Source organism: Barbus barbus (assembly GCF_936440315.1).
Source record: "Barbus barbus genome assembly, chromosome: 34".
Lineage (NCBI taxonomy): Eukaryota > Metazoa > Chordata > Actinopteri > Cypriniformes > Cyprinidae > Barbus > Barbus barbus.
In genome coordinates, this window is record NC_136762.1 from 21,391,923 (window position 1) to 21,410,817 (window position 18,895).

Here is an 18,895-nt window from a genome sequence, read left to right on the forward strand (position 1 = left end):
AATTAAATATTCTTCACACTATAAAATATTTCATTTAAGAACTGTTCACTGAAACGTTCCTTGGAAAAACACTTTGCAAATCTCCCCAAAAAAAAAGAAAAAAAAGTATTATTTTTAAAAGTGTAGGATGAAAATTCACACTTCGAATTTGATATATTTTTTTTGTATTGTTATGATTTGTTATGGTATTCCATCCTATGGTATATTAATTGCTTTTTTGCTTTGTCCATCAGATGGCAGTAAAATTTGACACAAAGTTGAAACGTGTGGAAACTATCGGCATTGTGAGTACAAGTGATTTTTCCATAGAATTTTTTTTACTCAAGACTGAGTTAAATCTCTATTCATAACCATTTAACAGCCAAAAATGTTTCTTTCATCCAGTCTGAACATCCCAAGGCCCTTCCCAAAAAAAGTCGCCCTTACAGTCCTGGACCTTAAAGGCTCTGTGATGAACATTATTGAGCTGCTGGATTAGACGGACCAGCAGGACTTCTACAGTATGTCATAGTCATTTTCACTTTGTGGAACACAAACGGAGGCAGCATTGAGCATCCTCTTGTTCAGAATGCTGTGTGGATATAGTGGATGATAGTTTCAACATCTACAGGACCAACGTGAACACCTGGTCCAAACCGGGCTTGACAGAAAGTAAGTTCTTCTCCACAAGTACAATTTTAAAACTTCATAGGCTTTATAGGAGATGGCTATATGGATAATGCAGGGATTTATCCTGTTTTTTCTGACCTGAAGATCTTACAGCTTAGAATAAGAAGAGCAGATTTAGTTTACGGCAATAATCAAATCTCTCTCATCTTTCTGCACAGAATGCTGCCATTTGATCTGCTCACTTCTGCAGCAAAAGCCAGAACGTCAGCTTGATCTGGACAGGATTGATCACCATGGTTAGGTACTGAGCCTAAGATGAGCTAAAAAACAATTAAGGTGTATTTTGAAAACGCCACCTGTTCTAATAATGAATTTTACAATAAAGCTCATTTCTGTGTTTTGTTCCAGGTGTAAGACCAGTCACAGCTACTCTGAAAGCGTCATCTGTGCAGCTGTTTCGTCTTCCAGGTAGAAATGAGTGGCATCTCCGTCCATCCACTTTAACGTCTTGCAGGGCCAGCAAGCCCTGGTAGCATTTTGTGCCTTTGGCTTGAGGTAGCAATATTAACAACTGGTGATGTTGCTTGCTGAAGGATGTGAAAATTGATGTATTTTTGTAAATAATACAAAAATGTATTACTTCATCTGAATGGCTGCAGAGGTTCCTGCCAGAGCCTTCACAGAGATCTACTGTTTAGTCAAAAAAAAAAAGTGAAGGTGTTAACCGTTCACTCACTCAACTAAAACTATGGTTGAAAACTATATTTATATTCACAGAATGAAACAGTGGGCATTAGTCTTTGTAATTAAATAAAATAACTCTGGATCACAAGATCAAAGATGCTGTCAGAAGACAAAGAGAATGATTTTATTTCAAAATGTTAAATGTGATTGATGATAGTGGTCATAAATAATAATTACAAAAATGAACAAAAACAAATGACTACTTTTTTTTTAGGGAGGCTGTTAACTAATATCAGCTCCCATCTATAACAGAAGATGAATGTGTTTCATAAAAATGCATGAACCACATTAGACATCCTGCTACATTAGTGCAGTGCTTCCTAAAATTTATTTCTGAAGCTTCGTCAATATTGCTCATTTTGTATGCTTACTAATCAAACACACTTGACTCGGATCATCAGCTCATTAACAGAGACTCCAAATGGGTGTCACACATAAAAGACATTCAAAATGTGCAGTGTTGGGTGACTTCAGGAAAACACTGTTTCAAAGCAGGCAGGAGTGTGAGAACCTTGCAAATGGAACCACATCTTTAATATTGTGGAGTCCCAGAATGCACTGCAGGTACCTCTCAAAGCCCATCCCAAACCCACCATGGGGGACTGAGCCAAACTCTCTCAGCTGCAGATACCTGTCAATCACAAAGATGCTCTGTAAGGGTGGCAACAATGTGACGTTTTTCCTTTGCATTTTTCGTGTATAAATGGTAACATTGTCAAAGCAACCCCCCATTTACACAGATCCAAGAAAACAACTTAAAATGCTGCATTATGCATGCCAGGCCTCTAGTTGGCGATGTCACTCTGTAAAGAAACGCTACTCAAACACAATGCGCATACATGTCACCGTTTTCACAAATGCATGTTTCTGTAGTCCACATAGAGACGATAATGGTAACTTTTTCAGACACTTGCACTCTGAAACATGTTTTCAACAGTTTGTGTTTTTTAGGCCCCCAAAACGTTGTGTAAATGGACGGCCAAAACGTATAAAAGGTTTTCCATTTTTAGTTGAAAACGGTGTTGTGTAAATGCCTCTTAAGTCTAGAATAAAAATATGGTTGGGCTGCAGAAGTTGTTCTTAGAAACCTACCATGCATATGAGTCCTCCAACCCAGCCCTGTGAAAAGAGGGAAAACATGCAGGAGATGGGAGTGATAGTACTTAGTAATACATCAGCAAACATGTAATACTTATGGAAAGCATCACATTACATTGTTGGTGCCATATTTGTGGACATAATTTTGATAATGAAAAGAACACACTCACATTGTAACATACAGAATATACACTATAGCCTAAAAGTATTTTGGATTTACTAAAATAATTTTTTTTTCAGTACAAATCAACATAACAGTGCATATAAAAAACCTTTAGTACTTGATGTTTTATTTACACTGTGAAAGTTTGGTGTCAGTTTTTTTTTTCAGCAAAGATGCATTAAAATGATTGACAGTGCAGACATTTACTGTATAAAGTTACAAAATATCTATTTCCATTTTTTCTCTGTCAAATAAATGCTGTTCTTTTGAATCTTGGAAAAATGTATACAAAAATATTAAGCAGCACAACTGTTTTCAACATTAATAATATTAAGAAATGTTTTTTTTTTTTTTGTGCAGTCAAATGATTAATTGCATCCAAAATAAAAGTTTTTGTTTACATAATATACGTATGTGTCCTGTGTATATTTATGTTTCTATAAATATATTGTGTGTGTGTGTATATATATATATATATATATATATATATATAAAATATACACACACAATGCCCTCCAAAAGTATTGGAACAGTAAGGCCAATTCCTTTATTTTTGCTGTAGACTGAAAACATTTGGGTTTGACATCAAAAGATGAATATGAGATGAGAGATTAACATTTCAGCTTTTATTTATTTATTTGTTTGAACCCACCCATTTCTCATGTTACCAAAAGTATTGGAACAGATAGAATTAACATAGATTAAAGTGAAAAAGATTTAATATTTAGTTGCAAATCCTTTTCTTTCAATAACTGCATCAAGCCTGTGACCCATTGACATCACCAAACTTTTGCATTCTTCTTTTGTGATGCTTTTCCAGGCTTTCACCGCAGCCTCTTTCAGTTTTGGGGGGTTACTCCCTTCAGTCTCTTCTTTAGCAGGTAAAATGCATGCCCTACAGGGTTTAAGTGTGTAGATTGACTTGGCCAGTCTAAAACCTTCCACTTCTTGCCCCTGATGAACTCCTTTGTTGTTTTGGCACTATGTTTTGGGTCATTATCTTGCTGCATGATGAAAGATCTCCCAATCAGTTTGGTTGCATCTTTCTGTAAATTGTCAGACAAAATATTTCTGTAGACTTCTGAGTTAATTTTGCTGCTGCCATCATGTGTTACATCATTAATGAAGATTAATGAGCCTGTCCCAGAAGAAGCGATGAAAGCCCAAGCCATTACATTACTTGTGTAATGTGTACTATAATGCACACCTGTGTACACTGTGTTTCTCCAAACTTTAGCCTTTCCATCACTTTGGTCCATAAAATCAGTCCATAAAACCTTGTCGCAGAATTTTTGAGGCTCGTCTCCTATTCTTCTTGCTAATGAGTGGTTTGCATCTTCTGGTGTAGCCTCTGTACTTTTGTTCATGAAGTCTTCTGCGAACAGTAGATTGTGATACCTTCACTCCTGCCCTCTGGAGGTTGATGCTGATGTCACTAACAGTTGTTTTAGGGTCTTTCTTTACAGCTGTCACAATGTTTCTGTCATCAACTGCAGATGTTTTCCTTGATCTACCCGTTTGAGGTGTTACTTAGTACACCAGTGGTTTCTTTCTTCCTCAGGAGATTCCAAATGGTTGTACTTGCTATTGCCAGTGTTTGTGCAATGATTTGATTCATTTTTCATCTTCTCTCAGCTTCACAATTGCTCGTTTTTCACCCATAGACACCTCTCTGGTTTTCATGTTGGTTACACGTCTAACTAACTATAAATGCAGTCTGCACGGATCTGAAACTGAGTGCAGACATTCAGTGCTATTTATTGTTTGAATAATCAATTAATAGGACACACCAGGGCAACAAAACACACCTGTCAGTCACATGTTCCAATACTTTTGGTAACATGAAAAATGGGTGGGTTCAAACAAAAGTATATATTTTTAAAAAAAGTTTTTATATATTAAATATATTTATTTATAATACATTATATGAATATAAATATAGCCGTAAATACATGTAAATATTTTCAAAATATATGCATGCATGTGTGTGTATTTATATATACATAATAAATATACACAGAACACGCATATATTATGCAAACAAAAACTTTTATTTTGGATGCAATTAATCGCTATTAATCGTTTGACAGCACTAGTTTTTGGTTTTAGACACCAAATCAGCATATTAACACTATTTCTTAAGGATCATGTGACACCGAAGACTGCAGTGATATTAAAATAGCTAAAAATAGTTATTTTTAATTGTAAACAAATTGTAAATGGTAATAATATTTTACAACATTATTGTTTTGACAGCATTTTTGATGTGATAAGTGCAGCATTGGTGAGCACTTTTGAACAGTAGTTTATCCATGTCTTAAGTAATTACAGCATATATTATTTTTTATTACTTATTACTATATGAAAAGGGACGCTTGTCTAATTCTTACTGTGCTAGTCGTTGACTCAGAAGTTCTATTCTCTCCTCTCTCAGGGATCCACCACAAAGCTCCCCCACTCCAGGCACCAAGAGATCTACAGCAGCTGCCTGTCCAAAAAAATCATCAGTGAATAAGCAATGAGCACATAGAGGTGAGGAAAAGCGGAAAAAAGGTCTAATGGACAAGCTGAATTCAAAAAGACATCTTTAAAGCCTCGAGTAAATGATCAGATGCGATAAACATAATATAAACCTATTTCCCACAGATTAGCAGTTGAGTGGAACTCATGGCAGGACCACATGTAAAAAGACTGATGGTGAGAGCTCATTCTTACAGTGTGGTTGGGCTGGTCCTGGTTGTCTCGGGCATAGAAAGGCTTTAACTCGTAGGGATAGTTGATGACAAACAGCGGGATGTTTCCACAATGTTTAACTAGAAACTTCTCATGTTCTGTCTGAAGATCACAGCCCCACTAATATAAAGCATATGTCAAAGAAAGGGAGAACAGACAATATTAAAAAAGATCTTCTCAAACTGACATATACACAACCATTAAAAAGTTTGGGTCAGTAAGGTTTTTAATGTTTTAATGTAATGCAGCCTTGGTCTTGTTCTCATCCAGGCTGTTTTTACTTAATACAGTAAAGCCAGAAATGTATTGAGATATTATTAGAATTTAAAATAACCGTTTTCTATTTTAATATATTTTCAAATGTAATTTATTCCTGTGATGCAAAGCTGAAATTTCAGCAGCTATTAATCCAGTCTTCAGTGTCAAATGATCCTTCAAAAAAACAAAATAATAATTCTAATATGCTGATTTGCTGCTCAAGAAATACGTCGTATTATTATTATGATCAATTTTGAAAACATTTAGTGCTGCTTAATATTTTGTGCAAACTGTGATGTTTGTTTCAAGATTCTTTGATAAAAAAATTAAAATGAACAATATTTATTTGGATTAAAAATAATTTGTAACTTTTGATCAATTTAATGCATCCTTGCTGGATAAAAGCAGTAATTTCTTACTGACACCAAACTTTTGAATACTAATGGACAGACACCATATTTTTCTTTAATGTGCATTTCTTAAAGTATCTCTTATATTACGTATAGTAATTATTTAAAACAAACATATGCTGTACTTTACTTGCCTCAGTGCTGAATGTAAAGTTCTGCGAGCTGCTCTTTAGAATGTCTATGGCCTCGGTGTAAGAAATGCTGTAAAAGGCAAATTTAACAATTTCAAATCGTGCAATAAAAAAGCATGGTTCAAAGAGAGATGACATATATACTCCAAAACTATACCATACTGATTCTATTTGAGAGAATTTGTTATTTTATACAGCTAATATTCAGAGAACTGGAAAAATGTATGTAGTGTCTTTCTCAAGCTCAAGGCCTTTTTTAAAAAGTAAAAGGACTTGAGCTTTGGGAAAAGTAGACTGAACTGAAATATAATACGTACACATTAAATTTTCTTTTCAACATAAGATCCACTTGATCCTGAGGATGTTGAAATAAGAAAATATTATCAGTTTATTACAGCCATTATAGTGGAGAAACTCTCAAAGCTCTTATAAAGCATACGGAGCAACAGCATTGTGTGCCATACCCTGTGTCCTGGTGCAATATATTTGTGAAATAACTCTACATCCTCTGCGCAAGAGGACAGCACATGCTCCGTGGCAGCTTTGAATAAGTCCTCCATTACCTGAAGAATGAGAAACGAGCTTTAAAATGAAAATGATGCATTATGATATGTACACACTTTCAAATCGATCTTTAAACCATAATCAGTTGCTTGATAAGAGTTTTTAGTGTATGCAATTCACTGAGTGGATGCAATGAGTTTTCTACCTTCATAAGGTCGTCTAGTGACTCAGTGAAGGCAATCTCTGCCTCTACCATGTAAAACTCTGCCAAGTGTCTCCTGCTTTGAGAGTTCTCCGCTCTGAACGTGGGACCGAATGTGTACACTGCTGAAAAAGCCCTACAACAGACAACAGCAGACGCTGAGCAATCACAAAACAGTTGAGCATTCAACTTTAGCTAATGATTCATTACACATTTTGTAATATCTGTTCTAGTGGATCTCAAACCATTGACCAACACAATAGATATAAAGGATATTTCTGCTGAAATTATGACAGTGCTGCTTTAAAACTTGTCAGACACTGGGAGTTTTGATTTAATAAACTGATACATAAATTATTGATAATAAATTGATTTCACAATTCATTTGGTTCTATAAGCCTCCAGAATCTGATAGATAATAATAGCTATTGCTGGGGAAAGCAATGATTTCAGCTGATTAATCTTGATTTTCTTAGTTTTTAGCATTATAATTAAGTTTTAATTAGCATTTCTATTCAATGGTTTCCTCTGCTACAATAAAGTAATTTTTCTCAGCCAATATTGCGATTCAATTACGTTATACAACAAATAAACTTCATAATCAATTTACAGCCCTAACAACAAACTTGAGCTAAGATCAGATTTTGTATATTCTTAAGAGTGTGATTAATATGACTAGTTGTGTGTAATCTATTTACCCTGCCATCACCTCCAGGTGCAGCTGTCCTGAGACTGTTAGATAAGCCGGCACAGAGAAGAAATGTGGGTTTGGGTCATCGGAGTCATTTTTATGCCCTGCAGGCTACAGAGAGCACAAACATAAGTTTTCAGTGTTTTAAGGAAGAATCAATAGCATCCATGTACCATATTTTGAAATAATATAATTTTGCTTGTTGCTATATCTCACATGTCACCCGTCAACTAGACCATACCTCAACTTGGAAGAGTTCTCCAGCTCCCTCACAGTCATTTGAGGTGATTACTGGTGTGTGTATCTGCACATAACCGTTATCCTGTAACAACAATTAACAAAATCAGGAAAGGAAATATAAGCCATATGAGAAATGTATTATTACAAACTGTATGATAAAATATAATCATAAACAGCTCATAAATTCATAAATGCATATATACACACATACATATATATACATTGATAAAAAGAATGGTTTCTTAAGCAACAAATCAGAATATTCAAATGATTTCTGAAGGATCATGAATTGGTTATAATTTTATTATTATTTTTTATAATCATGATTTGTTATGAATTTGCACATTAGACAGGTAATATACGAATAAAAGAATGAAAATACATTTAAAATATATATTTTTTTACTACTATTCGAAAGTTTTGGGGCAGTAAGATTTTTTGAAACATCTCATTTTACAAACTGTATAATAAAAAATACGTATATAAATTCATCAATACACAAACACACACACGTGGTCAGAACTGTTGGTACCCTTGGTAAATATGATCAAAGGCGGCTGTGAAATTAAATGTGCATTGTTAATCCTTTTAATCTTTTAGGCCTATTTTATTTTAATCACAAAAATCTAAGCTTTCATTGGAGAATAAGTATTTAAAATGGGAGAAATATCATTATGAAATAAATGTTTTTTCTCAAATACATGATTATTGGCACCCCAAGAAATTCTTATGAGTAAAATATATCTGAAATATATTCCCATTCATTTTCACAATTTTGAGCACACCAGCGTGATTATGAACATAAAATTATCCAGCCATGGCTTCCTGTTTCACAGAAATATAAATAAGAAAATAAGAAAACAAAGGCCAAATTCCAAATTAATCACCTGTCACAATGAGAAAAACCAAAGAATATATTTCTGATGTGCAGCAAAAGATAATTGAGCTTCACAAATTAGTGAAGTGGCTTTAATAAAAGAGCTAGAGCAGTGAAAATTCCCATTTCCACCATCAGGGCAATAATTAAGAATTTCCAATCAACAGAAAATGTTACGAAACTGCCTGGAAGAGGACGTATGTCTATATCGTCCTAATGCACGGCGAGGAGGAGAGTTTGAGTGGCTAAAGACTCTCCAAGGACCACAGCTGGAGAATTGCAGAAAAAGGTTGAGTTTTGGAGTCAGAAAACATTTAAAAAAAAATGATCAAACTGCACCTACATCATCACATGTTGTTTGGGAGGGCTTTAAGAAAAAAAAAAAAAATTCATATTCAGTTGTTAAACATGACTGGAACTTCAAATGGGACTGGCTTCTATGGTCCGATTTAACTATAAAATGAGCTTTTTATCAGCAAACACTCCAGATGGGTTTGGTGAACACAGGGATAAAAAGTACACCATGTGTACAATGAAATATACTGCTGTATTTCTGATGATGTGGGCCTATATTTCTGCTGGAGGTCCTGGACATCTTGTTTAGACACATGGCATCATGGATTCTATCAAATACCAACAGATAAAAATCAATAAGTGACTGACTCTGTTAGAAATCTTATAATGGGCTGTGTTTGGATCTTCCAACCGGACAATAATCCAAAAACAAACCTCAAAAACAACACAAAAATGGGTCACTGAGCACACAACCAAACTTCTGCTGGCCATTCCAGTCCTCTGACCTGAACTCTGTAGAAAATGAGTGAGGTGAACTGAAGAGGAGAAGCACCAACATGGAGCTGTTAATCTAAAGGGTCTGGAGTGATTCTGGATGAAGGAAGGGTCTCTGATCTCTTGTCAGGTGTTCGCTAACCTCATCAGGCATTATAGGAGAAAATGTAGAGCTGTTAAACTGGCAAATGGAGGTTTCAAAAAAATATGGAAAAAAAGGGTGCTGTTAATTGTGGCCAATGTGTATTAGAGAAAAATATTTATTTTATAATGATATTTCCCCCCATTTTAAATTCTTATTCTCCAATGATAGGTTAGCATTGATAAAAATAATTGTTTCTTAAGCAACAAATTAGAAAATTGATTTCTGAAGGATCATGTGACACTGAAGAAAGGAGTAATGACGCTGAAAATTCAGCCCTGCTTTACAGGAATAAATTACTTATTAAAATATATTAATATTAAAACAAAACAGTTATTTTTATATTGTATAAATATTTCACAATATTATGATCAAATAAATGCAGCCTTGGTGGGCATAAGAGACTTCTTTCGAGAAATCTTACTGATGCCAAACTTTAAACGGCAATGCGTAACTTTTTACCCTGAAGAATGACTGGATAGCAGTTGTAGCCTCACTGCGTATCCTGAGCAAAGAGCTGAAGGCATTTGTTCGGCATCTGAGGTGAGGAAACTGCCTGACATACTCCAGAGAATGACGCTCCTTGATCTTGAAAGGAAAGTCCTAAAAGCAGACATACTGGATCAGTATATAAACTATAAATCACTTTCCATCCGTTTTATCTGACTGATTCATTTTTAAAGTAAAGACTCACCACAGGATTGCATTCTCCGACCACTTTAATATGCCGAGCATGTAACTCCACATTCTGTCTCTTACTCGGGCTCTTCTCTAAGGTGCCAGTGATATCAACAGCACAGCCAAATGTGAGGTCTCTTGACAAGAAGGGAGGATATATCAAAACTATACATCTACAGAGGCCCCAAAGACTATTTAAACAAATAAAAATTACATTTTTGCAATTAAAAGGTGATTTTTAGTGGATGTAAGAAATCTGTTCCCACATATTTACACAGGTGTACTTGTTGTCTTACTGTAAACTGGAACAGTATATCGTTTACTTCAAAATCTCTTCATGTGAAATGTTTTGCTTGAAAAGTACTTGAGCTAAGATTTCATTAATGAATGTCACAAATGGAGTCGGTGTATATATCAAGATTTCATATCCGTTCTAGCTCAAAGTCAGTGTTCAATAAGCAAATCCAGAGAATAGCACCTGGTATTCAAGTCTGAGCTAGTGACAACCTGTAGAGGCTGCAATGAACTTCCATCATTCACATGTAAGAAGAGGTTGTCTTTCTGTGGCCTGACGGATCGAACCCATCCCTGCAGGAACAGCAAACATGTTGACATGTAATGATCACAGATGTTTATTCAACTACACTACAGTGAAAAGTTATTTTAAATAGTAAAATTATTTCACAATATTGCTGCTTTTGCTGTATTTTTGGATCAAATAAATGCAGGCTTGGTGAGCATAAGAGACTTCTTTAAAAACATTCAAAGTGTATAATGTATGGTCTATTCAACTAATTTGATCATTAACAATCTCCAGCAGTATCATTACTATTTTAGCATCATTATGATATTATTTGAATTTTTAATAATATTTTGAACTAGTTTTGATTTTATTTTTTATGCATATATTTATATATTTTTTTATTTCATTTTTATATCTAGCACTAGGGGTGTGCGATATGACGATTTTTGATCGTGGACGATAAAAATGTCTCCACGATCTGCTTTTTAAGAAATATCGTAGTATCGCGCTACGGCGCACATTGTCAAATACAGTTCTGGCGCCGCCGTCTCTATATACTGTACAACAGGACATACAGCAGTAGAGTTACTCAGACAGGACACTGCACTTATTCGCGATCGCAAAAGTACATTATTTGCATACAAGCCTTGCTGGTTAAATGTTTAATTCGCGCGCTGGTCTGACGTGCGCTTGTTCTGAGTGCATACACCTGAAGCACGCGCACTAAAACGCCTGTCTAACAGCGCCTGATTACTCAACTAAGTTATATTTTGCGCTAATACTGTCAAAACACACAAGGTTTACATACAGACTGAGTTGGTTATCTCTAAAATGAAAGTAAATAGTTAAGAGAGAAACGGATGCGTGCCTGTACTGTATATAAGATGCGTGCAGCTCTTAAAGGGACAGGACACTAAACGTGCTGTCGACTGTCATTAAAGGGATAGTTCACCCTAAAATTAAATTTCTGTCATTATTTACTCAGTGGAAAACCAAACAGTTGCTGGTCCACATTGACTTTGATAGTAGGAAAGAAAAATCCTATGGAAGTCACTGAGGACCAGCAACTGTTTGGTTTTCCACCTTCTTCAAAATGGCATTTATAAACGTTCAGCACAAGAAAGAAACTCATTCCGGTTTAAAACAACTTTTGAGTAAATGATGATATAAAAATACAACATTATGACAGAATTGACAGACAGATGACAGAATATTAATTTGTGGGGGAACTATTCATTTAACGTTAACAAAACAACAAAACACAAAGAGAAAAATCACTCACTATTCTTGACTGAAAAACTTTAATACAGTTGCTTTAGGAATCAGTCTATCTAGTGTTTTATTTTTATATTTGTTCATTCAATTTCATTGAATGCTCTGCTAAATACACCTATTGTACCTGGAAATAAAGCACTGTTTGTTTTATTTGTATATTATGTGTATTTGTAATGTGTATCTTTGTTCTTATTTTTTAATAAGAAAAATAAAATAATGACAAATAGTTTTTATCTTCGCCCACTTTGGCCTAAATATCTGCCATGCATCTTTGTCTTTCTAGTTTGGCTGTAATGCTCAGACAACTTGTAAAACCAAAATAATAAAACTAACAAAGAATCGTGATAAAAATCGTGAATCGTGATATTTCTATAAAAAATCGTGATATGATATTTTTCCCATATCGCCCACCCCTATCTAGCACTTACAGTTTTAGGTATTTCAGCACATCAAGTTAAACTAAATAAAAAGGAAAAATGCTAATCAAACTAAATATAATTTAAGTAATATAACCAGACTACTTTTTGATGACTTTTAGGCTATTACACTTGACCTAAGTCATTTATCACACTCATTGAAATATTCTTGCACATAAACAATACATTAAGGTTTCCCAAAATGTGTTTTGTGAATTTAATGAAAAGTACATATAAGTAAAAACACTGAACACAATTATAAAAGCAGCACTTTTGTTTTTGCCCCCATTTTTTCATGAGCTGAACTCAAAGATCTATGTACACAAAAGGCCTATTTCTCTCAAATATTGTTCACAAATCTGTCTAAATCTGTGTTAGTGAGCACTTCTCCTTTGCCGAGATAATCCATCCACCTCACAGGTGTGGCATATCAAGATGCTGATTAGACAGCATGATTATTGCACAAGTGTGCCTTAGGCTGGCCACAATAAAAGGCCGCTCTAAAATGTGCAGTTTTACTGTATTTGGGGGGGGGGGGTCTGAAAACCAGTCAGTATCTGATGTGACCACAATTTGCCTCACGCAGTGCAACACATCTCCTTTGCATAGAGTTGATCAGGTTGTCCACTCCTCTTCAATGACTGTGTGAAGTTGCTGGATATTGGCAGGAACTGGAACACACTATCGTATACGCCGATCCAGAGCATCCCAAACATGCTCAATGGGTGACATGTCCGGTGAGTATGCTGGCCATGCAAGAACTGGGATGTTTTCAGCTTCCAGGAATTGTGTACAGATCCTTGCAACATGGGGCCGTGCATTATCATGCTGCAACATGAGGTGATGGTCATGGATGAATGGCACAACAATGGGTCTCAGGATCTCGTCACGGCATCTCTGTACATTCAAAATGCCATCAATAAAATGCACCTGCGTTGGTTGTCCATAACATACGCCTGCCCATACCATAACCCCACCGACACCATGGGCCACTCGATCCACAACGCTGACATCAGCAAACCGCTCACCCACAAGACGCCATACACGCTGTCTGCCATCTGCCCTGTACAGTGAAAACTGGGATTCATCCATGAAGAGAACACCTCTCCAAAGTGCCAGATGCCATCGAATGTGAGCATTTGCCCACTCAAGTCAGTTACGACGACGAACTGCAGTCAGGTCGAGGCCCCGATGAGGACGACGAGCATGCAGATGAGCTTTCCTGAGATGGTTTCTGACAGTTTGTGCAGAAATTCTTTGGTTATGCAAACCGATTGTTGCAGCAGCTGTCCGCGTGGCTGGTCTCAGACGATCTTAGAGGTGAAGATGCTGGATGTGGAGGTCCTGGGCTGGTGTGGTTACACGTGGTCTGCGGTTGTGAGGCCGGTTGGATGTACTGCCAAATTCTGTGAAACGCCTTTGGAGACGGCTTATGGTAGAGAAATGAACATTTAATTCACAGGCAACAGCTCTGGTGGACATTCCTGCAGTCAGCATGCCAATTGCACGCTCCCTCAAAACTTGCGAGATCTGTGGCATTGTGCTGTGTGATAAAACTGCACATTTTAGAGTGGCCTTTTATTGTGGCCAGCCTAAGGCACACTTGTGCAATAATCATGCTGTCTAATCAGGATCTTGATATGCCACACCTGTGAGGTGGATGGATTATCTCGGCAAAGGAGAAGTGCTCACTAACACAGATTTAGACAGATTTGTGAACAATATTTGAGAGAAATAGGCCTTTTGTGTACATAGAAAAAGTCTTAGATCTTTGAGTTCAGCTCATGAAAAATGGGGGCAAAAACAAAAGTGTGCTTTTATAATTTTGTTCAGTGTAAGTTAAAAGAGATTCAGCTGATAACTTTGTGCCCTTTTTGCATAATTTGACAATTATTATTTACTTTGATCTCATATTTCATCTCAAGCATGCATTCTTTGACAAAAACACTATTAGACCAACATTACTGGTTGTGATGGAAATGACTGATAAGGAACAGTCATTCATACATATATAAATACTAAAATAGCTTACCACTGTATGTGCATGCATATGTAACAATAACATGTTATTAATAACAACAACAATAATGATGATAAAAAGTCTGGTTGTGCTACTGCTAAAATAAAAGAAATAAGTCCAAACAGCAAAAATCAATGATGAATGCATAGTAAAATGTTTAAAAGATAAGCATTAAAGTGACCTTCGGGACAAATTAAATCTAGTAGTTTTAATCAAATGATCCCAAGATGAAGAATAAAATAATGTGGGACAATGTTCTCACCTGAATCCGAACATGTGACCCTGTCTCTTTGCTCGAGAGAGCATCAGATACTCTCACTTTCTTGGACAACATGCGACTGCAGTGTCGTTGAAAGGATTTTGAGCTACATCGACAGAACAATGCCGAGGTGAAAGCAGGAATCCGCTGTAATGTGAGCATCATGAGTGTCTGGATCCAGCTTGCGTTTCTCTGCTTCTTCCGCTTTAAATGACGGCGCCTTTCACGTCCAGTAACTGGGATGTAATATAATTTTCGATAAAGTATGATAATAAAACAAATGCACTTCTATAACAGCTCGACTAGTTACTCTCACAAGTCTGTTTTGACATTCACGCTGCTCTCCACGCGCTTCCTGAATCGAATAACGTCACATGTACGTAGCGTCCCATTGGTCGATCTTTGACATGCGCAGTCCGAGTCATTTCAGTGAATCATTTCAAAGAATCGGTTCACAATGATTCAGCCCATACGGTTTTATGTAATTCATATAACATTGCAAGCCAAGAAGAATTTATTTTAATTACACGAAGTGTATTATGACCAGGTTCAGTTTGTATTGCAGCTGATTCAGCTCAAGTCATTTTTAATAATATTAAATCGGTCCTCATTACGAATTGGAGAGACTCGGTTCAATGAATCAGTGAGTGCGCCGGATCTTCTGGGGAGTCATTTCATTCGTGAACGAATCGTTCAAACCCATTTTGCGAGATTGCTAAAAAGAACATAATTCCTTCAAGTGGGAAACATAAAATTTATTAAAATGTTTTTTTTTGTTTGTTTGTTTTTCACTAACCTTTTTTTCTCATAAATAAAAAGGAATAAAAATAAATAATTTAAATAAAAATAAAAAAAAATAAAAAAAAGTTTAAATAAAAACTTTTTTGTACAGAAGGTAGGCTAAAGGACAAATACTCAAAGCCTATACTGTATATTAGGGCTACAAAAATAAAAAATAAAATACCATGGTAGAAATATCAAGGAATGTTACAATAGATTTTACCAAATGATTTACAGTCATGAAAATGTATGAAATTAAGAAATCCCTCAGAGAACCAAAAAATAAAAATGCTTTAAACGTAATTAAATAATATTTGAACAACAGAAGTTCACACTTTACAGAAAAAAATACAAATAAATTAGGCCAGGCTTCACAAACCTGGATTAGGCCATTGTTCAATTAGGACATTTAAGTCATTTTTATAAACATGCCTTAGAACAAACATACTGGTGTGCATCTTGAGACAAAACAAAGGCACTGATATATTTAAGATCAGTCAGTGCAAGTTTATTTCACGCCTCAGATTTAGATTTTAGTCTGGGACAGGCTTAAGCCTGTGAAACCGGGGTCATATCTCTCAAAGTCACATAATATGGTCACTGCCTTACAATTTCTGACTTTGCAGAAATTTTGTAGAGTGTGAGAGAAGAGCTAAAGTTTCAACCTTCTGTTTTTATGAAAAAGACTTTCATAAAGGTCAGCGTATCTGTGCTCTAGGCTTTTAAATATGCATTTTCAGGTACTTTAAAGGGGGTCAGTGAGGTGCAGGAATGTTTCAGGATAATGAACAGAAGGGCTGCTCTGAGATTAACATATTCAGATGTTAACTAATTTGCTGGGAAATGCTTTTCAAGGATTCATATTTACTTTTGGGAATAATTGTAAAAGTTCACTCTTGAAAAACCATCATATCAGTTTTGAAATGCTTTAAAATAAATACAAATCTCAAGACAAAACAAACATCATGATTTTTATAAATGCTGGTTTGCTCAAATTTTAAGAGAAATGTCAATGCACGAGTCTCTGGGGGTTAAAATGAAATGATTTAGGCCTAAATGTAAGATTTCTGTAACCTATAAGAATTGCATAGAAAATGTTCATTTGGATTACACAGTTTGAACATTTTTCTATCAAATGCAACAGGTCAAAAAATACATCAGATTTCTGTAAAAGTAATAAGAATGTTTTAATTACACAACAACCAGGTTTGTATATTTATCATCTATAGTTTTAATCTCAGCCATTTTAACTGAATATTGCTTGTTACACAGCAAGCCATATTTTAACAATGTTCATACTTTTTGACTGAATAAATTTAATTGTGAACAGATTGATGCTGATTTGAATTTTTAAAATATTGTTATTTAAATATGCATGCAAATTATTAACAAAAAAACTATGACATGATTTTTTTGGAGTGCAGAACTCAAACTTGAAAGTTTCTTATCTGTTTCACGACTGAAAATATGCATCACATTATTGTGATTATTATTATTATTTTACAAAATTTTTATTTATTATTTTATTTATTATTATTTTATATTATCTAAATATATTTGGAGTATATATATATATATATATATATATATATATATATATATATATTTTTTTTTTTTTTTTATGGAAATTCATGGGTAAAACCAAGAACAGGCAAACATCCATGAATCCAATAAAATATGAAGCAATACATCATATCATTCATTCAACTCACATGTGCATTCTAGGGTTAAGCTATGGTGTTTCATTGATTTTAGATTCATAAACACAGAATTACAGTGCTCATCTTTTCCACAAGATTGCGCTGTAACTCCACCAGTATGTTATACAGAGCATCGCATGAGTGGCCATTGACGAGACAAATCTATTTAATTACTTATTTATTAGCTCAGCATCTTCAGCAATGAATTATTAAAGCAGCTTTAGGGTCTCTGTGGACTGCATCTCACCAAAGGCAATGCTGATGTTATTTTTACGCCATGTTATATTATTATATTTGTCTGTGTTTGCTTTTTTGTGAAATTCAATTTTACGGCAGATTTGATGAATCTGTGATGCGAAATCCATTAGCTGATGTTTTAACCTACAGACAGGATTCGTTCAGTGAGCATCCACATAATAATACCCGTTTATAGATACTGAATATATTCTCATAATAAAGAGAGACTGTATAGCCAAGTTCAGGGCATCCTTATTTCCCCACTTCTGGGCCTCAATCAATAAGCATTAAGCAACACAAACAGGGATCTTGTTTTGAAAGCTCCGAGCTCAGAGGGCAGCGGTGTCCTCACCTCTCTCCTGACAGACTCTGTACCTGCTGTATCGACCCTTAATTCACAGTTTATCATCAATTCCTCCGCAGCTCACGTAGCTATGCATGCGCTCAGTAAGCAGCATTGATTTCACGTCATGATGCATGTTAAGTTCTGATGAAGCCAAAATAGTGATGTCTTCTTAGGGAAAGACCTTGGACGCCTCTCATCCCAAACCTGACAGTGATCAAAACAGTATCTGCTGAGAGAAGCCTTTGTAACCTCTGTTTGATGGATGTATTGTCCACTGGATTAACATTGTCTGAGTATTGTTTTAAAGCCCAAAAGTAAGATGAAAATAAGTTTTGAATATAATAATAACATAAAGGACTACAGGATTAAAGTTTAAGGCCACATGAAAACAAAATTTGAGTTCTGTTTGCTTTGAGAACATGAATATGATTTTTTATTTTTTTAGGACTGTCCTCACAGCCACATCAGTAGGCTATGGATCAAGAACCCCTTCACTGACACCAAACCAGAATTATATTTATTTTTGAAGTTTTATACTGGATATTAACACGGATATTGTTCAGCATAATTAGATTAAAATGACCATTATTACAATGAATTAATCTTAAAAGCCACTGATACTGTGAAAAACAAAAAAAACAAACAGATGTAGCCTACAGGTGTCGTCCACATAGGACAAAAACATACAATAATTTGTACAACAGATTTCTTATATGTAACTTATAATTAACTTTTACATTTGAAACTTATAAGTACTGTCACTCTTCTTAGAAGTAACTTCTGCTTAAAATGAGTTAAACCATATACACTTTTTTATTATTTAACTGCAATTGCTGCTTTAAAGCAAATTCTAAATCATTAGAATTCAGCATACTAACAGTGTTCTTACTCACTTTAAAGGCCTGTTTATGCCAAGGTGATAACTGTAATTATAACAAAAAATAATATAATAGTTTTAAATAAAAAAAATAGCAGAGGCCACAGCCAACAGGCCAACAGCATAGAGAAACAATACATTTGGAATCACTTTCAAAATTATTTTTTTCCAGCCTGCCTTAAAATGATTTTTA

At 35.1% G+C, this 18,895-nt stretch overlaps 1 protein-coding gene across 2 annotated transcripts; it reads right to left on the minus strand.

The window, feature by feature from the left end:
- Window positions 1–170: 170 nt before the first annotated feature.
- On the minus strand, window positions 171–15,138 carry nars2 (asparaginyl-tRNA synthetase 2, mitochondrial). Of its 2 annotated transcripts, none has more exons than XM_079392360.1 (14): window positions 14,766–15,138; window positions 10,748–10,857; window positions 10,286–10,406; window positions 10,054–10,194; window positions 7,785–7,865; window positions 7,551–7,654; window positions 6,856–6,988; window positions 6,611–6,709; window positions 6,464–6,501; window positions 6,150–6,216; window positions 5,330–5,467; window positions 5,005–5,102; window positions 2,446–2,472; window positions 171–1,984 (listed from the first exon to the last, which is right to left on the minus strand). In XM_079392360.1, exons 1-14 carry the CDS (start codon window positions 14,925–14,927, stop codon window positions 1,840–1,842), a joined length of 1,464 nt encoding a protein of 487 aa, XP_079248486.1. In that variant the 5' UTR covers window positions 14,928–15,138; the 3' UTR covers window positions 171–1,839. The 2 variants fall into 2 exon arrangements, with proteins under 2 accessions (XP_079248486.1, XP_079248487.1); XM_079392361.1 differs by lacking the exon at window positions 14,766–15,138 and adding an exon at window positions 11,661–11,678.
- Window positions 15,139–18,895: the final 3,757 nt, after the last annotated feature.